Source organism: Astatotilapia calliptera, chromosome 9, assembly GCF_964374335.1.
Source record: "Astatotilapia calliptera chromosome 9, fAstCal68.1, whole genome shotgun sequence".
Classification (NCBI taxonomy): domain Eukaryota; kingdom Metazoa; phylum Chordata; class Actinopteri; order Cichliformes; family Cichlidae; genus Astatotilapia; species Astatotilapia calliptera.
Genome location: NC_137430.1, coordinates 34,531,758 through 34,558,998, shown reverse-complemented (window position 1 = coordinate 34,558,998; position 27,241 = coordinate 34,531,758). Strand labels below are relative to the sequence as shown.

Below are 27,241 nucleotides of genomic sequence, written 5' to 3'. Positions count from 1 at the left end.
ACTGTAATATCTCATATTTAGAAGCAACCGCATGCTTTTCTGTTATACAATCTGCCAGGCATTGGTCAAGCTTACCTGGAGTTGCAAACTCAAATTGTTGTAGTTGGGACCTTACATAGCTCCTTATTTGAAGGTATCTAAAAAATCACAGGCTAATAAATTGTACTTCTCCTTAAGCTGTTGAAATGAAGCAAAAGAGCCCTGAAAATACAGGTGTCCCACATTTCGCAACCCCATTTCCTTCCAGCGATCAAATGTCCCATCTAAAACTGAGGGTTTGAATGCAGGATTAGCTGTAATAGGTGTCCAAAGCGAGAAGGCTCTGAGTCTATACTCTTTACGATCTGTCTCCAGATTTGAATTGTATTGTGTATAACAGGATTACAGTTGTAGTACGTCTTTTTAAAACGAACAGGAGACAATGCAATTGCACCAAGAGAATAAGGCATACAGTCCTCTTGCTCCATGTCCAACCAACCTCCCATTATAACTGTATCATCTAGCCAATAAGCTATGTATTGCATATTAGCTGCGAAGTAGTAATTTTTAAAGTCTGGTAAAGCTAGGCCACCATGTGTTTTCTCTTTACAAAGGTGGGCCTTTTTTATCCTGTGGCTCTTATAATTTCAGATAAAAGGGAGAAGGACTGAATCCAATTTTTGAAAAAATGTAGCTTTTAGATACACAGGGATATTTTGAAACAGATATAGGAGTTGGGGGAGACAAATCATTTTGATCGCATTCACCCTACCTATCATGGAAAGTGGGAGTGATTTCCAAAATTCAACCTCGTTTTTAAATGTATCCAGAATTCTCACAATGGCTTCATATAATGACTTGTATGACTTAGTAACTTCAATTCCAAGATATGAAAATTTTTCTGACGTTATTCTAAAGGGAAGACGTTTTAGTAAATCAAGATTACTGCATTTAATTGGCATCAGTTCGCTCTTCCCCCAATTTACTTTGTAACCTGAAAAAGAGCTAAATAAATCTATTGTTACTAGCACCTTAGGGATTGAGTCTAATGGTCTGGTTACAACAGCAGAATATCATCGGCATACAGTGAGATCTTATGGAGGTGTATCCTGTATTATAGCCATGTATTTCTTTATGTTTCCAAATTGTTTCTGCCAACGGCTCTAATGCGAGGCCAAACAATAAAGGGCTCAGCGCACATCCTTGTCTTGTGCCCCGAAATAGCTTAATTGGTTCGGAAAGGGCATTGTTTGTGAGTATTCTGGCACACGGATTACTATATAACAATTGAATCCAGGAAAGAAATTTAGGTCCAACTCCGAACTTACTTAATAGGCTCAATATCACTAGGCCTTTATCTGGATCCCTAGAGGAATAAATAATGTCAAAAAGACGTCTCAGGTTATGAGATGCATGTCTTGCTGGGATAAACCCTGTTTGATCTGGGTGAACCACTTTACCTATGTGAGAACTAAGTCTCCTGGCTAAAGACTTGGCCAGTATTTTCTGATCTGTGTTCAATAAAGAGATTGGTCGGTAAGAACTGACCAATTCTGGGTCCTTTCCTTTCTTTGGAATGAGAGTCACAGTTGCTTCATTCAGAGTCTGTGGGAGTACACCATCTTCCAAGGCCATATTAAACATATTCAGCAAATATGGGGTTAGTAAACTGCTACATTTTTTATAAAACTCATTACATAGACCATCAGGTCCTGGGCTCTTCCCGTTTTTCAGGGAGCGTATGATAATACTCAATGCTGGACATGTTAAGTCTGCATCTAGAGATGTCCTGTCCTTTTGTGCCAATGTAGGCAAGTTACATTTGCTTAGAAAATCCTGCATAATTTCAGGAGGTGCATTACACTGAGATGTATATAACTGTTCATAAAACTGTCTAAAAGCAGTATTAATATTCTTATAAGAATTAGTCAACAACCCTGAGTCTGACCTGATTGCATGAATGGCCCTATCACTTTCTCTCTTCCTTAGATGCCTGGCCAGCTAATGCTTATCACCAAATTCAAAATAGGTCTGCTTAACATACATGAAGGCCCTGGAAATTTTATCTGAGAGCAAGTTATTGAGTTTATACTTCAGAGCTGATATTTTACTATGTAGCTGTACAGATGGTTGTCTGGCATTTTCAGAGTCCAGTTTTTGTATTTGAACCTCCAACTGTATGCGTTCCATGGTATTACGTTTTTTCTCAGATGACTGAAAAGAAATGACACAGCCTCTAATATATGCTTTAAACGTCTCCCACAATAAAAGAGGTGATACATCATCTTTGTCATTCATCTCAAAAAACAACTTGATCTGTTCTTCCAGATAATCGCAGAATGTTTTCCTCATAAGAAGTTGAGGGTCTGATCGCCAGTGTTTATAATTACCACCTGATTCCAGTAAATTTAGTGAAATAGACACTGGGCTATGATCTGATATAAGGATATTATGATATTTACTAGTTTGGACTCCATGTAACAGTTTACTATCTAATAGAAAGTAGTCTATACGGGGGTACGTATTATGAACCCCAGAGTGAAAGGAATATTCCCTTCCGGTTGCATTCAACGTTCTCCAAACATCCACAAGACTCAAATTATCAATAAACAATTTCAGAAACCTAGAAGCATTCGATGGCGCAATTCTCTGAGCTGACGACCTGTCCAGATAGGTATCTAAAACTAAATTAAAGTCTCCCCCAAGTATCAAGTTTGTAGTTGAAATATCCGGGATCAAGCTAAACGTTTTTTCTAAAAAACTCTGGGTCATCCCTGTTCGGGCCATAGACATTCAGCAATGTGATTGGTATAGACTGAATATTTCCTACCACCATGATATATCTCCCCTCCTCATCTGCCAGGGTAGATTTATGTATGAATGGCACATTTTTACGAATAATTATTGCTGTACCCCTTGCCTTTGCGGAAAACCTTGAGTGATAAACCTGCCCTATCCACTTAGCTGTAATCCTGCAATGTGCATCATTTTTAAGATGCGTCTCCTGCAAGAAAATAACATCTGGTCTCAATGACTTTAGGTATGCCAACACCTTACCACGTTTTATTGGTTCACTGATGCCATTCACATTCCAAGAGCAAAAGGTTACAAGCCCTCTCCTGTTCAGGAAATCCAAATCCTAATGACTTCATGATCTTACACAGCTTCCAAGGACAAACTCTACACAGGTTCTCAGTAAGACGCCTGTTGTTAGAATACATTTTCTCATTCATTATCCTGGTTAAACTTACACCTGATCATATTCTGATCAGTACGGAGCACTCAAGCTTGATTAACTATCAGCAACATTACATGTCAATTATGATTCTGTGTTTAACCATTAATACCCTTTTTTAAATCAAAATCATGCTTCATAAAGGTTTGGCAGTTTCTTATCATTCCTGCAGACACTAATCTGCCAAGTTTGAAGCTGAATCGTGTCACACACAATCCAGACATTAGAATTTAAACTACATTTCTGATTTATTTTAATAATCAAACTTGGACTTTTATTAAATCTTTGATTAAGAACAAAGATCCTTTACTTTCAGGAACAGCACACACTCATAATCACTTTCTGTCCCACCTCTCTGGGAATCCACAACCTGCATACTCTCCCCTACACTGTCAGCACATCTGCCCACATGTGTTGACCTGATAGGTTTGTAGCATAAACCTATTCGCTGGAACGTTCAAGACAATTCTACTACACAACAAAGCGAGACACAAGTCGCCAAAGTTCTTTGTGGCTGGAGCCAAGTGTTGGTCCGCCCACTTGACCTCCGTCAGACTCTCAGCCAGGATCCCTGTTCAGTTTCAGTTTTCAGTTTTATTTGTCATATGCAAGTTAGCACAGGGTCAACATTGCAATGAAATGTGTTTGACGAGCAGCAGTCACTCAGCAGCATGATACAGTAGGAGAAAATATAATAAAATATAATAGAAGAAAATAAAATAATAAAAAAATAGAAAAATAGTAAGGAGCAAAATATTAGAGAGACATGATAATAATAATGGATTTATATAGCACTTTTCAAGGCACCCAAAGCGCTTTACAATACCACTATTCATTCACTCTCACATTCACACACTGGTGGAGGCAGCTACAGGTGTAGCCACAGCTGCCCTGGGGCAGACTGACAGAAGCGAGGCTGCCATATCGCGCCATCGGCCCCTCTGGCCAACACCAGTAGGCGGAAGGGTAAAGTGTCCAGGACAGAGAGCCCAGGGATCGAACCGGCGACCTTCCGGTTACAGATGCGATTCCCAACCTGAGCCACGGTCGCCTGTATGGTAAAAGAGAAAAGATGACTAAATATATATGTATCTATAAATATAAATATATGTACACTAGTGATTAAATAAGAAAATCTTGAAAAGAAATATGACGGGGGGCAGATGGGACATTGCACAGGAATGAGCAGCAGAAAATTACAGTATTGCACTTTTAAATATAAATATCAATAACAATAAAGTGGAGTGACCAGTGCAGATTAAACAGAGTACTTGTGAAGCTGCAGGTAGCTTCTGAGTGCGTCCTGTGGACTGTGTTGTGTGTGTTTAAGTGTTGTGCTTGAGGTGTCGTATGGCTTGGTGGTAAAAACTGTTTTTAAGTCTCCTGTAACGTCTGCCAGATGGTAACAAGGAGAAGAGCTGATGTGCTGGGTGGCTGTGGTCCTTGATGATGCTGTGTGCTTTACGGAGGCATCGCTGGAGATAAATGTCCTGAATGGCAGGAAGCCTCGTGCCAGTGATGTGCTCTGCTGCCTTCACCACCCTCTGTAGTGATTTACGGCTGCTGGCAGAGCAGCTTTGTACCAAACTGTGATGCAGCTCGTCAGCAAGCTCTCAATTGCACACCTGTAAAAATTTGAGGTGATGTTGGCGTTCATGCCAAACTTCCTCAGCCTCCTCAGGAAGTAAAGCCGCTGGCGAGCTTTCCTGATAGCAGCGTCTGTGTGAAGGTGTCAGGGGTCGTGTGCGGAGGCGAGGAAGGGATGACCCACATGCAGGACTCTTGGTGCAGAACGAGGTTTATTGAATATGTAGACAACAGATGATAGAATGGATGGCTGGCTGGCTGGACTTAGCGGACTGGTAGACTGGCTGGCTAACTGACTGACTGACTGGACTGAACACACGACAGAAACAACATCATCAACATCATCAATGACCCGACACTGAATGGGTAGAACAGAGGGCTTAAATACACAGACTGGTGATAATGATGATAATGAGGGACCGGTGAGTACACAGCTGAACATAATGAACTAATGATAATGGGAAGAGGACTGAACATAATACACACAGACCAAGGCTAACACAATAAAACAGGAAGTGGAACAGGCAGTAGATAAACAGTGAGTGTGAACTGAAAACACTGGGTCACCGACCCAGGAACCCTGACAGGACCCCCCCCCCTTCAAAGGCCGGCACCCGACGGCCAAACGAAAAAGAACCAGAACAGGGCGGGCGGAGGGGGCCCAGGACGGAGGGACGGAGGCCACACAGAGACAGTTCGGGTGGGTGGCCACGTGGCCCGAGGCCGAGACGAGACAGTTCCGGTGGACCGACCGTGCGGAAGGCAACGGCGGTGACGTGGACACAGTTCGGGAGGCCGGCAGTGCGGAAGGCAACGGCGGCCACTCAGGCGAAGGCGGTCCGGGGGCCGGCCGTGCGGAAGGCAACGGCGGCCACTCAGGCAAAGGCGGTCCGGGGGCCGGCCGCGCGGAAGGCAGCGGCGGCTCTCCAGTGTTAGGCGTGCTGGCCATGGCCCGGTGGGCACAGGACCAGACGAGGCAGGACCAGGCGACGACGGGGCCGGACCAGGCGAAGCACAGGCTGGAGCTGCAGCAGGCGAAACAAAAGCCAAAGTCGAGGCTGGGCCAGACGAGGACGAAGGCTCTGAGGCTGGGCCAGACGAGGACGAAGGCTCTGAGGCTGGGCCCGACGAGGACGAAGGCTCTGAGGCTGGAGTACGGACCAGGCGGAGCAGAAGCCGAGGCTGAGGCCTGACCAGTCGAAGTTGAGGCCTCCGACTGGAGACAGGCCGGGCCAGCGGGTGCGGAAACCCCTGGCTGAGGAGCGGCCGGACCAGCGGGTGCGGAAACCCCTGGCTGAGGAGCCACCGGGCCAGCGGGTGCGGAAACCCCTGGCTGAGGAGCGGCCGGGCCAGCGGGTGCGGAAACCCCTGGCTGAGGAGCGGCCAGGCCAGCGGGTGTGGAAACCCCTGGCTGAGGAGCGGCCGGGCCAGCGGGTGTGGAAACCCCTGGCTGAGAAGCAGGAGAGCTCACAGCTGGCTCTGGGTGCTGTGGCTGCAGGTCCAGGAACTGAATGGGATGGTGGACAGGCGACTGGGAAACAGGCTGGACAGGAGCAGACTGAGCTACAGGTGAGTGGACAGGAGCAGACTGAGCTACAGGGGACTGGAGGGCAGGAGGAGACTGAGCTACAGGTGAGGGAACTGACTGGAGTGGAAGCTGAACAGCAGGTGAGGGAACTGACTGGAGTGGAGATGCTAAGGGATGAACAGGGGTAGGTGAGGCTGACGACGGAGCTGAGGTTGGTGTGGCTACTAGCTGAGCTACAGATTGAGCTAGTGACGGAGATAAAATTACGGCTTGGGCTAGTAAGGCTGGTGCCTGGGCAGGGGACAGTTCAGCTAATCTAACTAGGGATAGTGCGAGGGCGTGAAAGGCTGGGTCAGGAGGTGGATCAAGTGGTGACGTAGCAGGTGAACCGGTTAGCTCTTCCAAGTCTCTAGGGAGGTCAGGCTGGGTTCTGGCTGCCCTCAGCCTGGGCGCTGGGACGGGCACGGAAGGCGGCTGGACACCAGTCACCCCCACCTGAGAAACAGAAGCGGGTGTGGGGTTAGACCGGGTCGCAGCTGCCCTCCTCCTGGGAGCTGGCACTGGTGTGGGCGTAGACTGGGCCCCCATGCTGGTGGGAAATGGCTGAATAATGGGTGTGGAAATAGTGACGGTAAAATGTTACGCTTTGGGAGTGAGAACGGGTTGGAACTGAAGAAGCTTCTCAGGTGAAACTTCTTCAAGAAACTCAAAGAAGTCCAGACACTTTTCTTCATCAACTGTCAAACATGGAGGAGGAAGTGGGAGGTCTGGGGCTGTTTGCTGATCCAGGGTCAGTGACTTGTGCAGAGTGAGAGGCTCCCTGAACCAAGACAGCTACCACAGCATCCTGCAGCACCATGCAGGACCCTCTGGTCGGTCAGAGGTTCATCCTACAGCAAGATAATGACCCAAAACAGTCCAAGCTGTGCCAGAACTACCTCAGGAACAAAGAACAAGATGGTGAGCTTGGAAACATGGAGTGTCCAGCACAGTCTCCAGACTGAAACCCCATCGAGCTGGTTGAACTGGACAGAAAACTGAAAGCAAAGCAACCTACAAGGTCCACAATTATGGGAACATCTGCTACAGATATGGGAGAATATTTGATTTCAGAAGCCACAGGTGTGTTCAGTCAAACGTTTAGAATAAACTTTGGTCTATAACAGGGGCGGATCTAGAAGGGTGGCATGGGGTGGCAAGTGCCACCCCAGTTTTGCATATGACAGTGTTGTTTATTAAAATAAGACAGCATTAACAGTTTGAGCGTAGTTACAGTCAACACTGAATATAAATGCTAAAACTAAATATATTGCATAGTGTTCCCCCCCTCCACCAGTAACAAATGGTTCAGCCCATAGCAGGACCGGCTATTTTTGTCATGGTCCTGGGTCGTTGACCCAGCGTTTTGTTTTGTGATTATTTCCCTCTGTCTAGTTATTCTGTGTCCGGTCCGGCCTCTGCTTCAGCATCCTCATCAGCTGCCTCGTCTGGTCCAGCCGCTGCTTCGGTCTCGTCTGGTCCAGCCGCTGCTTCGGTCTCGTCTGGTGCTGCGACGGCCACGCCACCTTCGGGTCCCAAACTGCCGCCTCGACATCGGCGGTCATCTGCCAGGCCGCTGGTGGAGTGTCATCGTCAACATGGACGACCTCCTAGACGCCGCCGCTGCCTTCCGCGCGGTCGGCCTCCAGACTTGTGTCATCGCCGCCGTTGCCGTCCGCACGGTCGGCCTCCAGACTTGTGTCATCGCCGCCGCTGCCTTCCGCGCGGTCGGCCTCCAGACTTGTGTCATCGCCGCCGTTGCCGTCCGCACGGTCGGCCGCCTGACTTGTGTCATCGCCGCCGTTGCCGTCCGCACGGTCGGCCGCCTGACTTGTGTCATCGCCGCCGCTGCCGTCCGCACGGTCAGCCCCCTGAGCGGTTTCCCTGTTGCCGCCGCTGCCGTGTGCACGGTCGGCCCCCTGAACTGCCTCCACTCCGCCACCGCTGCCTTCCGCTCGGTCGGCTTATGGATCTGCGTCGCCGACGTGGCCGGCCTCAGAAGATGAACTGTCCGGGACTTCTGAGTTGTCAGCCTCCGGGCCGGCCTCCTGACCTGTGTTTTGTTCTCGTACTCCAGCATGTGTTTTTGTTTTGGACAATTCCCTCGGTTCGCTGGAGCTTGTTTTGTTCGGTGTTGGTCCCTCCGTCCTGGGCCCCCGCCGCCCGCCCTGGGTTGGTCGTCTGTTTTTGTTTTGGGCTGTCTGGAGCCAGCCCTTGGAGGGGGGGTACTGTCATGGTCCTGGGTCGTTGACCCAGCGTTTTGTTTTGTGATTATTTCCCTCTGTCTAGTTATTCTGTGTCCTCCCCCCTTGTGTCCGGTTCGGGTTCTAGATTTCCTGTTTTGTTCTGAAAGTCTGTGTCTGTTGTCATTGTGTTCAGCTTGTGTCCTCCAGTCATCATGTGTAGTCAGATCAGCTGTTCTTCCCTCCTGTGTGCGATTACCTGATTACCTTGTGTGTGTATATTTAGTGGGTGTCGGTCTGTGTTTGTTGTCGGCTCGTCTGCGTTCATCCATGTATCACTGCGTTAATCTACATTCATCTGCGTTCTATGGTGTTCCTGTCTCTGCGTCTCTCTGACCCGCACCCCTTTGTATGGTCCCAGGTTTGTCACTTAGTTTCTCCCAGTTTAGGTTTCCGTTTGTAATTACTCGTGCTTCATTGCCTGTTTTTGCCACTACCACCCTGTAAATAAAACGTCACTCGTATCCTCAGTTTGCTGCATTTTGGGTCCTCCTTTTCCTCCACACCACACGGCTCCCTCCGCCAGCCGTGACAATTTTCTTGTTTTCAGTAGCAAGCGATGCTTATGATTGTGCCAGAGCACATTCTGAACAACACCATGGGAATTTCAGATTTCACACAGGTGATTGGATGTTACACTCTGGAAATGGAAGCAAGGTGAGTGTTATTAACCCTCTGTGGTCCACGGACACGCTGCACCTCCAGATCACATGACTGATGTAAGCTGACACAGCAACAAACTGCAGCCGCTGAGTCTCTATTTCAGCCCACATTGAAAGTTCAGACTTCAAAGTTTTTTTTAATTTTAATTACAGGCCAGTAAATCCAGAGTTATGATAACATATATCAGCCACGCTTTTTTCTAAATACTCTTGTCACGTTTTTGTGTGTGTGGGTTTAAAGTGTTTTCTAAGGACGCCGCGAAAACAGTAAAGAAAGAAAAAAAGCCACCTGTTTCCTATCGGTGGAAAAATGCACCATGTCGACCAATTTAAAAAAAACAAAGTCTACATGTGGGATTTGGTTGTTTAGGAAGAGGGAAAAGTTTTGGGAGTGATGGTAACGACAGCGAGAGAGAGAGAGAGAGAGAGAGAGAGAGAGAGAGAGAGAGAGAGAGAGGGTTTTTAGATGTGGGAGATTTGTGACGTTTAGTGTGGAGTGTATAGTTAGTGTGTTGTGTTGTCTTGTGTAGCTGTTCTTTTGTGTAGTCGTTTTGTTTTGTGTGTCAGTGAGGGCACTAATGAATGTCACATTGCAATGTAAACACTGTCACTAAGTAGAAAACCAGCGGAGTGATACACCTGCTGTTGTCAGGCCTGCAGGTTTATCCCTGTGCTCTTCTGTCGTTTGGTGGACAAACTTTTTTACTGGCACACATCATTTGTGGGGCATCTTATTGCGACACCTGATTGTTCTCTCAGTTTAGTTTTAGTAATGCTTTTAAATCCTTATACAAAATGAAAAAAAAAACGGCAGGTGTATTGGCTGCATTTTTAGATAAATGGTTGTATATGTTTACAAAATGTACAATTTATATTTACTCAACATGTCTGTAGGGGGGTTATACAGTAAAAAATTACTACTAGGATTTTAAGTTCTTTGTGTGATTTCAGATCAGTAACACTAATGCAGTATGTCAGTGAAAAAACAACTAAATTCAATTGAGCTGAAAAGATACCAAACAAAGCAAGGGGAAAAAATAAAATGAAACAATTTGAGGGTGAAATACAAACGTAAACTCAAAAGGAGTCAAACATGGCCAGTTGTAGTTCAGACCTCAGTGGGTTAATCCAACAAATCATGAAAAATTAGGTTAAAATTTTTGTTCATGGCGGTGCAGATTTCTGACATTTTGTGTAATTTAAGCTGTAACAATGTGATTGTTTTCTAACAAAAAACAGTGAAACTTAAGTTAGACTTGTGTTTGTAAATGAACCGCCCCATGTTGTGTAGCTTTCTGGATTTTATACTCATTGGGCTACATATTTATTTATTTATTATACAGGCTATACAGTACATAACATCAAAACTCACATGTTTTATGTAACTAAAGAGTGTAATTATGTGGGCTACAGACAATAATTAAGTTATAGACTGTATTTATATGAAAAATGTGTATACTTACTGAATTTAAATCATTTTAACCATATGTAACCACCTGCACATGTGTTTGAAAAAAAAGGCTTTGATTTGCCCCCCCCCATGCCACCCTAAGGAAATTTCTCTAGATCCGCCCCTGGTCTATAAATGTGTTTCATGATTTAGTTTTAACTCCAACTGCTTATTTGTATTATGCTTTCATTTCAGAGTGCAATGAGAAATAAAAAGGATATGTTCAATAAAACTGTCACGATCCTGGGTCTGTGACTCAGTGTTTTCTGTTGTGTATAGTTAATCTTTGATTTCGTGATGTATTTTTGTTTATTCTTACGTTTTGGTTCTGTGTTTTGTTGTACCTCTAAGTTCAGTCTATGTATTTCCTGCTTTGTTGTGAAGCTCCGTGTCTCATGTCAGTGTGTTTAGTTTGCGTTTCCTCTGTCTCGTCTTGTCAGTCACTCCCAGCTGTGTCCTCCTTCTGTGTCTCATTCCCTCGTTATCCCTCTGTGTATTTAAGCCTTGTGTTTGCCTCTGTTAGTTGCTGGTTCGTCTGCTTATCTGTCAGGGTCCTGGGTCTCCTGATCAAGTGTTTTCAGTTCTTTGTGATTTTTGTATTATGTCCGTTTTGTTTGTGAGTTATTCTATGCTTCCTAGGTTTTGATTCCCTGCCCCCTTGTTTCTCTGTGCACTATCTTCTCTGTCCATATGTTCCGCCCTGTGGTGTTGCTCTCTGTGTAACTGTCTATATAGTGATGTGTTGTGGTGTTTTGCTCCCACCCCTTGTGTTCCGTGTTTTCGTCTTCCCTTCGTGTACTTCTTCATATTCGTATACTGTTAGTTTTCCCAGTTTAGGTTTTTGCTTAGTTTCCATGCTCACCTTCGCCATTTCTGTTTGTATCACCATGTGATGAATAAACTCACTTGCATCTGAGCTGCCTGCATAAAGGGTCCTTTAATAATTTACACACGGCTCGCAAACCGTGACAAAAACACTGGAAAAATTGGGCTGTTCTAAAACGTTTGACGGGTAGTGTATATATTTAGTTTATATATTTTATTTATTTATATAGTTTGTTTTATATTGTAGCAAAGTGTTACTTGGATACTTCTTTATGTGCAATTTTGTTGCATTCTGAGCCTTAGAAATTTATTGGTGGTAGTGATGAACTGCTGTTAGAATCATGTTAAATTGTTAAAATCAGACAATTACCTCTCCAGCTGTTCTTACAGTCTTTGTGTTTATCGGATTCTTACAGGGTAAAAGATGACGACACCTAAAGAAATCCTTCTGGGGACTTTGGAGGATTTGGAACGTGAAGACTTTGAAAAATTCAAGTGGCATCTGAAGAACAATGGGTCTGTAGAAGGTTTACCAGCAATCCCAGGGAGTAAACTGGAGAATGCAGAGAGCACAAAAGTAGTGGATCTGATGTTTGAGACCTACTCTATCAACACTTTTAAAGTCGCTAAGAATCTTTTGGGGAAGATGAACAAGAATGATCTGTTGGAGAATTTAAATAAAACCATCCCAGAACCCAAAGGTAAGTCAGGGAATGACTAAACAAAAAACACAAACAATAAAAACATCAGTTAACATTACACAGGTGCCATTACCATCCATATAAATAATAAATCCAAAACACTTGCCAACACTTTCAGGAGTGAGAGACTGCAGAAAGCCAACAGTTTGTGTTTTATGCATCTGCACAAATAACCTCCTGTCTACACATGAATATCTGCTCTTTGGGTTGGTTTGATTAAAATGGGACCAGCAGCAGGTTTTCTGCCCATTTTACAGATTTATATTGTCCGACTGGTTTTAGAGCTGTTTTATCAACATAAATGAGGCGACAACAACAGTTTGGGACACGTCACAAATATGATCAAAGTGCTTTTTCTTAAATCTATTTACCAGTTGAAGGTAAAGTAAAAAAAAATGGCTGCAATTTTTTTCTGTTGTTTGGAGACCCAAAAAAAAAAAAAAAAAAAAAAAAAAAAAAATGCCCAGACAGTAAATGCTTTTTATTATGGTTGATAAACAGGACAATAAGGTGATTGGTCAAAAGTTGGAGGAAAGCCACAGTTCTCCTTATTTGACTGAAATCTCAGCGTTTTTTCTTCTGCAGCTTTCTGGGAGATTCCACTTCAACCTTCTGCTGGCAACGCTGCCATTACCATGCTTCCCTTAGGCAGCATCATTAGAAGACATCATACATATACACTGCTATGCAGATGACACCCAGCTCTATCTGTCCATGAAGCCAGATAACACACACCAATTAGTTAAACTGCAGGAATGTCTTAAAGACATAAAGACCTGGATGGCCGCTAACTTTCTGCTTCTTAATTCAGATCAAACTGAGGTTATTGTACTTGGCCCTGAAAATTTTAGAAATATGGTATCTAACCAGATTCTTCCTCTGGATGGCATTACCTTGGCCTCCAGTAACGCTGTGAGGAACCTTGGAGTCATTTTTGACCAGGACATGTCCTTCAATGCACATATTAAACAAATATGTAAGACTGCTTTCTTCCATTTATGCAACATCTCTAAAGTTAGAAATATCCGGTATCAGAGTGATGCTGAAAAACTAGTTCATGCATTTATTACTTCCAGGCTGGACTACTGTAATTCATTATTATCAGGAAGTCCTAACAACTCGCTGAAAAGCCTTCAGTTGTTAGGTGTGGCTGTGTGCAGGCAGGAATAGGACCCAAGGTGCAGACTCCGGAGACAGTCGTGAACTCAAAAAAGGCTTTAATTTAATACTCAAAATATAACATAACTGAAAAAACTCAAAACAAACTTAAACTGGAGGAATGACAGAACACACAGCTAGGAAAACGGTAGATCGTGACACGGACACAGAGAAACACAGGGCTTAAATACACAGAGGGAGCAATCAGGGAATGGGTAACAGGAGGGAAACACAGCTGGGGCAAATCAGGCCTAACGAGACAAGGGGAAGCAAAACCAGACACATTAACATCAGACATGGACTTTCAAAGTAAAACAGGAAACACATAACACAGACTGAACAAAGACACAGACTCGCACGCACTGCAACAGAGGGAACAGAGACGTGGGACCAGGGCAGACACAAACACTGACTGGACACGGGGATATAGCCACTAAGGACACACAGAGACGCGAACTAGACAAGGGGATACAGCCGACAGGGGAGACAGAGCAGCTAGAGAAGACAGAGACATAAACTATAAGACAGAACTCAAAGAAACCAAAGACTAGAAAGTATAAATAATATAATAAACTCAAAACCTCTGGGTCAACGACCCAGGCATCCTAACAGTACCCCCCCTTAAGGGCTGGCTTCCAGACAGCCCAAACCAAAACATCAAAATAAAAAAACCCAAAAACAACCCAACCAGGGTGGGCGGCGGGGGAAACAGGATGGAGGGCTCGAAACAAACCAAACAAGGGGCCAGAAACAAAAAAAAGAACAAACAACGGAGCCTGGAAAGCAACAGAACAAAAACACAGGAACAAAGTCCAAAACAACAGCACCAAGGCCCAGGCATAGTCCAAAAGCAAACAAACAAAAGAGCTCACGAAAGGCGCAGAGGCCCAGGCAATAGTCTCAAAAAAGTTCAGGGGGGCCGGCCCGGAGGCTAACGGCACAACAGTCCAAACCCGGGCAGGTCAGGGGGGCGGCCCGGAGGCTGATGGTCCAATAGCCCAGAAAACAGGTCAGGAGGCCGGCCAGGCGGGAGGCACCGACGGCGACCGAGCAGATCAGGAGGCCGGCCGGGCGGGAGGCACCAACGGCGACGTAGTTCAGGGGGCCGTCCATGACGGCAATGACGTCCAGTCATCGGCCGGACAGGACGTGCAGGACGAGCAGGCCGGACAAGATGTGCAGGACGTGCAGGCCGGACAAGATGTGCAGGACGTGCAGGCCGGACAAGATGTGCAGGACGTGCAGGAACAGACAGCATGGAGACCTCAGGAGCAGACGAAGCTGAACACTCGGAGGCCGGACCAGGCTGAGCTGCAGAGGCTGAGGTCGGATCAGGCAGAGCTGCAGAGGCTGAGGCCGGACCAGGTGGAGCTGCAGACTCGGGGGCCGGACCAGGCGGAACTGCAGACTCGGGGGCCGGACCAGGCGGAACTGCAGATGCAGGACCAGACGGAACTGCAGACTCGGAGGCCGGACCAGGCGGTGGAGCCGGTGGTGGCTGAACGGCCTCGCCAGAACCATCAGCAGACACTGGGACGTGCTAGCTGGGTCCTCCCGGACCCCCAGCTGACGAGGCAAGAGGCTGAACGGGCCCCTCGGATCCTCCAGCGGAGATAGGGGGCTGAACGGGCCCCTCGGACCCTCCAGCGGAGATAGGGGGCTGAACGGGCCCCTCGGACCCTCCAGCAGAACGGGCTCCTCGGGCCCTCCAGCTGACGTGGCGTGAGACTGAACGGGCTCCTCGGGCCTTCCAGCTGACGAGGCGTGAGGCTGAACGGGCTCCTCGGGCCCTCAGCTGACGAGGCGTGAGGCTGAACGGGCTCCTCGGGCCCCCCAGCAGAGGCAGGAAGCTGAACGGGCCCCTCGGACCCTCCAGCGGAGACAGGTGGCTGAACGGATGACCGAGGAGAGGAGTGACGGTGGCGTCGCTTCCTTCTAGATGAGGGAACAGGAACCGGTGGAGAAATGGAGACCTCCTCCTCATCCTCCGACCACATAGCCGCGAGGAAAAAGGCAGGCGAACAAGGTCCCGGCTGGTGTGAGGAAGGAGAGGCAGTCTGTGGTGAGGCAGGTGGTGAGTGTGTGTCGTTCTGGGGCGGTGGTAAAGAAGTGGAGGTGGAGATAGAGAGCTCGCCAGCCCTGACTTGCTCCCTCCAGGCAGCTACGGAGCTGCCCAGCACAGTGTCCATAGAAAGCTGATTAAGCCGAGGGTTGCTCCGAATGATGGCATCTACAGCGCTTAGCCCAACTGCCATGGTCCTGAAATCATTGGCCTGAGCAATGCGGTCAAGGAGCTTAATCAACCGCTCCATCTCAGCGTCGAATCCAAAAGCTGAAGAGTCTGCTGGGTCCATGTTCTGGTCGCGATCTTCTGTTAGGTGTGGCTGTGTGCAGGTGTAACGGAGCGGAAAGGCTGATTTATTTCCAAGGTGGTTTGTGTTTTTTTAAAAGGAAGGAAACCTTTCTCAAAATGGGCAGAGCAGTGGAGCCGCCAAGGGAAAGCACACAATTTAAACTGTAAGATTAAAAATATAATTTATTATATTTAAATAGTTAAAAATGTAAAATGAATTAAAACAACCTTGGCCAAGGGATAACACAATAAAAAAAATCAATAAAACACAACATTAAAAGTCCAGTGGGATCCACCACGGCATAAAAGTCACAAAAAACTAAGAAATCCAGCGTAGTAGTAAAAGAGGGAAACCCAGCGGAGTCCTCGCCTTCCTCCCCGCATTCCACGTCCCGGTGCACTGAAGGAAGGGAGGGAGCGGCAGTCACTATTCCTTTCGACAGTTTTACTTTATAAAAAGGGATAAGTCAAAGACTTACCCCGGGTGGGCAGAGCTCTCAACTCCGCCCGCCGCTTCTTTAAAACTGCAATCGGCACCAGCTGTCTCACTGCTTCTGCTCTCCCGCAGTGCACAAGCTGGCTCTTGTCGCTATTGCCGTCTGACTGCCCGCTGCGCGTCCCTAGTCGCTGGTGGTGGCGCGTCCCCAGTCGCTGGTCATGTGTCTTGTCGAACGCCAACTCCAACCCTCTTATGTGTCATTGAGCACTCTGTAAATTACCTTGCCTTTCCTCTCAGGTGTGTCCAATTAGTAAAAACAGGGGAAAGGGCGGAGTCTCTCCAGGACAATTTGACGGTAACTAAAACATGCAAACTAAATAAAACACTGCACAAAATATAACCAATACATGCAATATAAAAAATAAATAAGTACACTTCACATTAAAATACAGCACAGCAAAACATCCGTCCTTCCCTGGATAACATCCCCCCACACTGAAATATTAGCAGTCCCTGCTAATGCTCTACCTCTCTATAACGCTCTAGTGGAATCCCACGCGTGGTCCTAATGGAGCGTCTAAGGGACATACCTGAATCACTCTGGTGAGGTGACACACAGTCAGTAAGGGGTAAAAACCCATAAAACACTGGCGCTGGGAAATCCGAAGGGCCTGTGGTCGGCTCCTCCGTAGGAGGGGTAAAGTCTGTTTGAGGAGCAAGGCACACTTTTAAGGCATTTCTATGTAAAGTTTGTATATTACCCCCCTTTTCTGGTTTGACCTTATACACTAAGCCCGTATCTCCCACCTGTTCCAACACCACATACGGCTCAGGAGACCACCAGGAACACAGTTTTCCTTTGCCCTGTCTGTTTCGATCACGTACCCAGACTCTCTCCCCGGGCAACAATGGAAGGGTACAGCCTCTTTTCTCATACTGGCTTTTGTGTTGAGAGGCTGCACTACACATCTTCTGCCCAGCCAATTGATAAGCTAGGGAGAGCTTCTGATGATGGGAACACACCCACTCACTCAAACCCTGCCTCGCCTGTTGGGGGCCCACACCTAACACCACATCCACAGGCAGACGTAAATGCCGACCAAACATCAAGTAGGCAGGTGCGTAACCGGTGGAGCTATGGATAGTATTGTTATAAGCATGAACAAGTTCCGGCAGCTTTCCTACCCACTGGCTCTGCCTAACTGATTCTAGTGAGTGAAGCATGTTCAATAGGGTCTATTGAACATGCTTCGGTCTGATTGAAACGTTCTACACTACCATTCCCCGCAGGGTGGTAAGGTGTTGTGCGGCTTTTAGTTATACCATAGGTACCACAGAGTTGTTTCATTAATGCAGATTCAAAATTAGACCCACGGTCGGAGTGGAGTCGGCCTGGGCAACCAAACGGCTGTATCACATACTTCCATAAAGCCTTTACTGTAGTCTCTGCTGTTTGGTTTATTGTAGGGATAGCCCAAGCGAACCGCGTAAACAGATCAGTCACCACAAGTATGTTTTGATAAGTGTCAGTTGGTCGGCCTAAGGACAGAAAATCCATGCCTACAACCTCCAAAGGGTATGAGACTGAAATAGGGTGCAGTGGAGCCCTAGGTTCTACTCTCTCCTTTTGTAGACTACAGGGGACACAACCCAGGTACGTACCTGCGCTTCCATGTTAACCCAGTAGAACCGCTGCCGTATCCGAGAGAGGGTTCGATCTACCCCCGCATGGGCAGCAGCCTCATGGATCTTCCGCCACACCTCATGGCACCTGGAACTAGGACACACAACTTGATGACGAGTCTCCTGGGTATATTCGTCCGACACTTTACGGCACAATACCCCGTCTTTAATAAAAAGTCTTTTTTGCTGCTGTAGGACAATGCCTGACGTTCTGACTTTGTGGGTGCGACCTGAGCTTCCAGAAGTTGTTTTACCACTTGAATATCCGGATCGTGAACTTGTGCTTCTGCCCAGTCACTCCCCTCTACCTCACAGGTCAATTCAATGGCTGCTGAAGTGACTCCACGCTCTGATCCAGCCCCCTCCAGGTGCTCTGCTGGGACAGTGGGGAATCGAGAAAGGGCATCAGCATTAATATTGCTCTTACCCGAACGATACTTGATCTTGTAGTCGAAAGAGGCCAGCTGGGCAACCCAACGTTGTTCTACTGCGCCCAAGCGAGCAGTCTGTAAATGGGCCACAGGGTTATTATCAGTATACACAACGAATCGTGCACCAGTCAGATAGTCTTTAAACTTCGGCAGCCACGGGGCTCCGGGATATACAGGCATCCTCATATTTGCTATTCCCCTGGCTAACCCAACTGCTCTTGGCTCCGTATCCTATGTCGACAACGCCAATTATGTAACAGAGCGGAAAGGCTGATTTATTTCCAAGGTGGTTTGTGTTTTTTTAAAAGGAAGGAAACCTTTCTCAAAACGGGCAGAGCAGTGGAGCCGCCAAGGGAAAGCACACAATTTAAACTGTAAGATTAAAAATATAATTTATTATATTTAAATAGTTAAAAATGTAAAATGAATTAAAACAACCTTGGCCAAGGGATAACACAATAAAAAAAAATCAATAAAACACAACATTAAAAGTCCAGTGGGATCCACCACGGCATAAAAGTCACAAAAAACTAAGAAATCCAGCGTAGTAGTAAAAGAGGGAAACCCAGCGGAGTCCTCGCCTTCCTCCCCGCATTCCACGTCCCGGTGCACTGAAGGAAGGGAGGGAGCGGCAGTCACTATTCCTTTCGACAGTTTTACTTTATAAAAAGGGATAAGTCAAAGACTTACCCCGGGTGGGCAAAGCTCTCAACTCCGCCCGCCGCTTCTTTAAAACTGCAATCGGCACCAGCTGTCTCACTGCTTCTGCTCTCCCGCAGTGCACAAGCTGGCTCTTGTCGCTATTGCCGTCTGACTGCCCGCTGCGCGTCCCTAGTCGCTGGTGGTGGCGCCTCCCCAGTCGCTGGTCATGTGTCTTGTCGAACGCCAACTCCAACCCTCTTATGTGTCATTGAGCACTCTGTAAATTACCTTGCCTTTCCTCTCAGGTGTGTCCAATTAGTAAAAACGGGGGAAAGGGCGGAGTCTCTCCAGGACAATTTGACGGTAACTAAAACATGCAAACTAAATAAAACACTGCACAAAATATAACCAATACATGCAATATAAAAAATAAATAAGTACACTTCACATTAAAATACAGCACAGCAAAACATCCGTCCTTCCCTGGATGACACAGGCAGGAATAGGACCCAAGGTGCAGACTCCGGAGACAGTCGTGAACTCAAAAAAGGCTTTAATTTAATACTCAAAATATAACATAACTGAAAAAACTCAAAACAAACTTAAACTGGAGGAATGACAGAACACACAGCTAGGAAAACGGTAGATCGTGACACGGACACAGAGAAACACAGGGCTTAAATACACAGAGGGAGCAATCAGGGAATGGGTAACAGGAGGGAAACACAGCTGGGGCAAATCAGGCCTAACGAGACAAGGGGAAGCAAAACCAGACACATTAACATCAGACATGGACTTTCAAAGTAAAACAGGAAACACATAACACAGACTGAACAAAGACACAGACTCGCACGCACTGCAACAGAGGGAACAGAGACGTGGGACCAGGGCAGACACAAACACTGACTGGACACGGGCATATAGCCACTAAGGACACACAGAGACGCGAACTAGACAAGGGGATACAGCTGACAGGGGAGACAGAGCAGCTAGAGAAGACAGAGACATAAACTATAAGACAGAACTCAAAGAAACCAAAGACTAGAAAGTATAAATAATATAATAAACTCAAACCCTCTGGGTCAACGACCCAGGCATCCTAACATCAGTTAATCCAAAATGCTGCAGCAAGAGTCCTGACAGGGACTAGAAAGAGAGAGCAGATTTCTCCTGTTTTGGCTTCCTGTTAAATCCAGAATTCAAAATCCTGCTCCTCACATACAAGGTCTTAAATAATCAGGCCCCATCTTATCTTAATGACCTTGTAGTACCATATCACCCTATTAGAGCACTTCGCTCTCGCTCTGCAGGCCTACTTGTTGTTCCTAGAGTATTTAAAAGTAGAATGGGAGGCAGAGCCTTCAGTTTTCAGGACCCAAAAAGATAGTTGGGGTTTCTTCTGTTGTGTTACTGTAGGTTCTTTATCTTACAATATAAAGCACATTGGGGTGACTGTTGTTGTTGTTGTTGTTGTTATTTGGAGGAATAAAAAAAAAAAATTTCATTATTGAAATTCTTTCATTTATTCTACATATTTATTCATTACTGGCTCCATAGTGTTGTTTATGTAATATGTGAAATGTTGCTAGTATTGATTTGATGCTGTATAAATAAACATAATTAAATCAAATGTGTCTCTATAAAACCTGCCCTCAGTTATAACCCAAGTGTCAGGGCTCAATGGCTCATGAAAAGGACTCAAGCACAGAACCAAAAACCAGAGGCTGAGTGACTTTTAACAGAAATGTATTTTACTAGATTTCTTGACGGAGAAAGCTGAATCACGGCTAAATTCAACAGCAAGCGAGGTATTATGAGAAGTGCAGAGCTGAGGCCAGAACATAAGCTGAGGCAGGTCAAAGGAACAACAGGGGCAGAAACGGGCGGATAGAAACGATCCAGGATCACTGGAACAAAGGAGATAATAATCAGAGTGGTCCAAGATTTAAAAACTAAGAGGTGTTACGTGGCCGCAGGTGGAGATCAGCTGGAGGAGGAGATGAATTAAATCTGGGTACAGAGTGAGATGTGGGTGCACAGGGAGGCAGGCAGGTGAGGAGGGCAGTTTGCAAGAGTGAGTTTTACCAGCAGCGGCAGGCCAGAATCCTGAGGCGTGACTTATGGCGAGAGTTGGAAGATATATCCAGGTGCCGACTAGGGAACAGGAAAAGAGGGTTACGCGAAACAAGCTGAGGAGCACAAGACAAAATGTGAGGCAGAGAACTGACTGTGGTAAGCAGACAATCTGGAGAAGGTTCATTGTGAGTGCTGCTCATAAATACTGCCGGAGTAATTGGCAACAGGTGAGGAGCAGGGAGGAGGGCTCCACCCAGGGGAGGAGAGCTGATGCTGTGGAAAGTTACTCAGACTCACCCGGATCATGACACCAAGAGTCCAGTGAACTGAACACATAACCACAGTAACCAGAATGCAGTTTTCTCATTTGTGTCATTTGCTGTATCTTCATGCAGAGATTCTCCCTGAGTGTCAGCTCAAGCTCAAGTCAAACCTGAAGCAGAAGTTCCAGTGTGTGCATGAGGGGATTTCTACAACAGGAAACCCGACCCTCCTGAATCAGATCTACACAGAGCTCTACATCACAGAGGGAGGGACTGCAGAGGTCAATGATGAACATGAGGTCAGACAGATGGAAACAGCATCCAGGAAACCAGACAGACCAGAAACAACCATCAGACAAGAAGACATCTTTAAACTCCCACCTGGAAGAGATAAACCAATCAGAACAGTGCTGACAATGGGAGTGGCTGGCATTGGGAAAACTGTCCTAACACAGAAGTTCACTCTGGACTGGGCTGAAGACAAAGCCAACCAGGACATCCAGTTCATATTTCCATTCACTTTCAGAGAGCTGAATGTGCTGAAAGAGGAAAAGTTCAGCTTGGTGGGACTTGTTCATCACTTCTTTACTGAAACCAAAGAAGCAGGAATCTGCAGCTTTGAAGACTTCCAGGTTGTGTTCATCTTTGATGGTCTGGATGAGTGTCGACTTCCTCTGGACTTCCACAAAACAACAATCCTAACTGACCCTAGAAAGTCCACCTCAGTGGATGTGCTGCTGATAAACCTCATCAGGGGGAAACTGCTTCCCTCTGCTCGCCTCTGGATAACCACACGACCTGCAGCAGCCAATCAGATCCCTCCTGACATTGTTGGCATGGTGACAGAGGTCAGAGGGTTCACTGACCCACAGAAGGAGGAGTACTTCAGGAAGAGATTCAGAGATGAGGAGCAGGCCAGCAGCATCATCTCCCACATCAAGACATCACGAAGCCTCCACATCATGTGCCACATCCCAGTCTTCTGCTGGATCACTGCTACAGTTCTGGAGTTTGTCATGAAGAACAAAGAGAGCGAAGATCTGCCTAAGACTCTCACAGAGCTCTACCTACGCCTTGTGCTATTTCACCTAAAAACGAAGGACATCAAGTATGATGGAGGAGCTGAGACAGATTCATGCAAGAAGATGATTGAGTCTCTGGGAAAACTGGCTTTTGATCAGCTGCAGAAAGGAAACCTGATCTTCTATGAATCAGACCTGACAGAGTGTGGCATCGATATCAGAGCAGCCTCAGTGTACTCAGGAGTGTTCACACAGATCTTTAAAGCTGATGAGTGCCACATGTTCACTGATGTCGTTTACTGCTTCGTCCATCTGAGCATTCAGGAGTTCTTTGCTGCTCTTCATGTCTATCTGACCTTCATCAACTCTGGAGTCAACCTGCTTAAGAAACAATCTCCTCTCTCTAAAATTTTCCAGCAAACACTTACTGTAAATGACTTCTACCAGAGTGCTGTGGACAAAGCCTTGAAGAGTCCTAATGGACACCTGGACTTGTTCCTCCGCTTCCTCCTGGGTCTTTCACTGCAGGCCAATCAGGATCTCCTATGCATGCTGACACAGACAGGAAGTAGCTCACAGACCAATGAGGAAACAGTCCAGTACATCAAGAAGAAGCTCAGTGGGAAACTGTCTGCAGAGAAAAGCATCAATCTGTTCCACTGTCTGAATGAACTGGATGATCGTTCTCTAGTGGAGGAGATCCAACAGTCCCTGAGATCAGGATGGCTCTCCACAGATGAACTGTCCCCTGCTCAGTGGTCGGCCCTGGTCTTCATCTTACTGTCATCAGATCTGGATGAGTTCGACCTGAAGAAATACTCTGGTTCAGAGAAGGCATTTTTGAAGCTGCTGCCAGTGGTCAAAGCCTCCAAGAAAGTGCTGTAAGTGAATCTATGAACAAATATGTTTAATAATGCTAGATGAAGAAAATAATATGTCTGCATTGTTATTCTTCCTCAGGCTGAGATATTGTGAACTCTCAAAAAGAAGCTTTGAAGCTTTGTCTGAAATTCTCAGCTCCCCATCCAATCATCTGAGAGAGCTGGACCTGAGCACAAACGAGCTGCAGGATTCAGAATTGGATTTGCTGTGTGTTGGACTAAAGAGTCCTGACTGTAAACTTGAAACTCTCAGGTAAGGATACAGACTTTTTGACACTTTTTGTTTATCTTGATGCGGACGTTCAAAGTCAGCACAGTTTTCCTTTTAAGTTCCTGAGTTTATATTTTTGACTGTCAGGTTGTCTGGACAGATGTTTTTATTTTATTTTATTTTTTTACTTGTCCCTGAAGTCAGAACTAAACTCACATATAGGTGACTTTCTGTTACTGGAGCAGCCTTCCTGAAGACAGCAGTGTGTTTTCATGCTTTTAACACTTAGAGCCCCAAGAGCAGCCATTTGGCTTTTCTACCTTTAAAACCCGCCTACCAGCCAAATGGCTTTTAGCTAGGCTTTAGCTTCAGCCAAGTGTTTTCATGCTTTTAAAGCCAAACTCACCTTTCTGACCTGGCTTTCATTTATTATCTATTTTTATTTGTTTATTATATTTTTATTTCTACTGTTTAACTACTGCTCACATCTTTTATTCTCCTTTTTAATTGTTCATTTCTTTTTACCCAGTGTTTCTATATTGCACTTTGTATTTTTCATCTATTTTTATCATGCACTACTTTGCTCATTTATTGTTCGGTTTTAATGTTGTTAAATTCTGGTTCTTTTGGTATTCTTTACAGCCAAAAAGACACGGCTCAAAAGTGGTCTTTTTACTTTAAAAAATTATCTTTATTTTACATATCCGGTAGGGGTGCAACGATACACAAAATTCACGGTTCGGTTCGATACTTTGGTGTCACGGTTCGATATTTTTTCAATACAAAAAAATGTTCATGCTTTTTTAATTTGTCATTTATTAAAATTATAAATATATATTTTAACTCAAAAGTACAGCTTTTAAATTTAATGTTGCTGAAACAACAAAGTAATAAAAAAATAAATCTGTCTGATCAAGGAATCCCTCATCTTTGGAAAAGAGAGTTTATTACAGAGAAATGGCTCTTTCCAAAATAAAAGCTCTACTATCCGCTTCTTCTGGGCTATATTCTCAGCAGCATATTAAACATATCAGGTCCCCATAAGGAGAATCGTGTGCTAACGGCTGTCTAAATGACTCGGGTAAAGTTAGTAGCATGCGTGCTTGTTGTTTTTGTCTGCTTCCACTTGTCTTTGCACTAGGATGATGTCGGTGTAAATGTGCAGTCATATTCGTTGTGTTCCCACTAGTGCTTTCAGGTTAATCTCGTTGAAATGACGTTAACGCCACAACACGGCAAATCTCCGTTAACGAGCTACCGCGGATCGCCCCGTGCATGGGGCTGGACGGCGTTAACACGTTAACGAGCTAACTACGCTAACACAGTAGTTCCCACCAATGTAATTGAGCATTGCATGGCACATCCGACATACTGTTTTACTTTTATCCATGACTCGCTTACCTTCAGGGTCATACGTCACATGAAGACCAAAATAGTTCCAAACGCCAGATCTGAATGAGGGTGGGGGAGGTTCAATTTGTCATGTTGCAACGAGCTTAACTGCTGTCTTGCTAGCTTGCGCTGCGCTCAATGGATCTGCGCTCGACAGTGCAGCCTAGACGGAGTAGTCGAGCGCAGATCCACTGAGCGCTCAACACAGACAGCATCGTCAGAAGAAAAGTTGATAAAATAAATTAAAAATTTTGTATTGTTCGATACATATGTGTACCAAACCGAAAGCACTGTATCGAACGGTTCAATATCAATACAAGAATTGTTGCACCCCTAATATCCGGATATGGAGACCTGAACACACAACACACAACCCCAGGTCTGAAGCACAAAACAGGAAGCCTAGTCATTTATATAGACGTCACACACACACTTTAAGTTTCGATCAAACACTCTGCTTAGTTTCACTTTTCGCCTGCAAAAGCATGTAATTTCTTTTCAGTCCTGTCGGCACAGAGTGTACTCAGAGTTGGGCCTTTCTTATAAAGCAATATAATCAGCATATAAGCATTTAAGATTATACATTTAAACCTCAACAATGTTCTTACCTGGTCTCTGGTTTGTTTGTTTGTTTGTTTGTTTGTTTGTTCTGCTCAGTTCTGTTTTTCTGAGGTTTTTTAAGTTATTAAATTTGTAACTGTAGTGATTTGTGTGTGTGACAGAGAGGCACTGCTAGGGATTTTTGACACAAGTTGTTCTTGTAAAATCAGTCTGTGAAGGTTCTCAGACATCCAGGTCACCGTAGTCTAAGGAGCTTGGAAAGAAAAGCGTCTGGACTTCTTTAAGTTTCCTTGAAGATGTTTCACCTCTTATGAGAGAAGCCTCTTCAGTTCTAAGGGTCAAATGGTGGAGTGGGGCAATCAGTGAAAGGGTAATGGTGGTGGCTCACGGTTTGTATGTTTGGGGGTTCAGAGGGAAAAGATGAATGCAGGTCTGGAGTTGGTGTGTGAGAGCAGGGAGTGAATTCAGCATCCTGACAGCCTGGATGAAACTGTCTCTCAGTCTCCTGGTTCTGGCCCGGAGGCTCTTCAGTCTCCTTCCTGAGGGCAGCAGGTCCTGACAAGCATGTTGTCAGGACCTGGGGCTTTGCGTGTGTTGATCCTGGCAAGGGATCTCCACACACTGTCTGGGGATAGTCTGGGGACTCCACCCGATCGTTGGAGGGGTGGAGTCTTGTGTGCTGGGGTGGCGTTCTGTGCCTCAAAGCGAGAGAAAATTTCACTTAGCTCTTACGGTAATGTGGTGGACCCGACAGCGGTCTGAGGAGTGGGCTTGTAGTCTGTGATGGTCTGTATCCCTTGCCACAGCCTCTGAGTGTCTCTGCTGTCACTGAAGCTTTGCAAAATCCTCCTGGAGCACTGCATTTCCACCTCTCTCATGCACGTGACAGGTTTGCCCTTGCTGTTGTCAGGCTCACCTCATCCCCAGCTTTCAAGGCTGCATTTCTCACCCTCAGGAGCCTGTAGACCTCACCTGTGAGCCATGGTTTCTGATTGGCCCGGACAGTGGTCTCTATGACCTCATCGATGCCTTTTGAGATGTAGCCAATGACAGTTTCTGTATATTCCTGCAGGTCTGTGGTGTTGTCATGTGCGGCGGCCTGTTTAAGGATCTCCCAGTCTGTGGTGGAAAAGCAGTATTGCAGGTCCTTCTGGCCACACACGTACCTGCTTACGAACTGGTTTAGTGACTTTGACCAGGGGCCTGTATGCTGGCATTAGCATAACAGTGATGTGATCAGAGGCACCAAAGTGGGTGGGTGGGGGGCTTTGTAATCTCCTCTGTGGGTGGTGAAAACATTGTCCAAAATGTCGTTTCCTTCTGTTGGAAATTCAATGTGTCTATGCAGTAGTAAACATAGGGGGTGTCCAAATTCATGGGCTGCATCCTCCTGAGGACGCAATTATAGACCGATTACGTCACAGCGACGTGATGAAGGCTGTCCAAATTTGTAGACTCCTCCGAATGCAGCCGAAAAATGCGTCCTCCTTTTCCCCGAATTTGAAGGATGCGTCGGGTGTGTCCTTTGTGGCCCACCATATCCCAGAATTCATAGCGTGGCCCAGCCAGTTCCAGTTTCCAACAATGGCGGCCACTACTAAGTTTTTAATATTACTCTTATTATTCTTTCTGGGTCACAAAATAAACTTTTAACATATTTTCAGGCGAGAATGTAGCTGTGTAAACTTCAAATATCTGCTCGGTTTAAGATATCGCATATTTGCAAAAGTGCTCCGACGTTTTCAGTGACGTCTGTTACCCACCAGCTCGACAGCTCGCTGGGAGCTCGAGGGTCACTAGAGCCTCAGAGAACAGCAAATTCCTGGCACATCATGTTCAGATCACCGCGGAGTTTCGCTACTCAGGTTAAACGTAACATA

The 27,241-nt window shown here is 46.0% G+C and overlaps 1 protein-coding gene across 1 annotated transcript; it reads left to right on the top strand.

Moving 5' to 3' along the window:
* Positions 1 to 11,960: 11,960 nt before the first annotated feature.
* LOC113029526 (protein NLRC3-like) lies at positions 11,961 to 24,735 on the top strand. Its single transcript, XM_080306858.1, has 2 exons — positions 11,961 to 12,249; positions 21,427 to 24,735. Exons 1-2 carry the CDS (start codon positions 11,973 to 11,975, stop codon positions 23,199 to 23,201), a joined length of 2,052 nt encoding a protein of 683 aa, XP_080162984.1. The 5' UTR covers positions 11,961 to 11,972; the 3' UTR covers positions 23,202 to 24,735.
* Positions 24,736 to 27,241: the final 2,506 nt, after the last annotated feature.

What these genes read in the sequence shown, in the direction of transcription:
- LOC113029526 (XM_080306858.1), top strand. Translation starts at nt 11,973, where the DNA reads ATGACGACACCTAAAGAAATCCTTCTGGGGACTTTGGAGGATTTGGAA. An exon ending in AACCATCCCAGAACCCAAAG is followed by an intron (nt 12,250 to 21,426) that starts GTAAGTCAGGGA and finishes ATCTTCATGCAG; the next exon opens with AGATTCTCCCTGAGTGTCAG.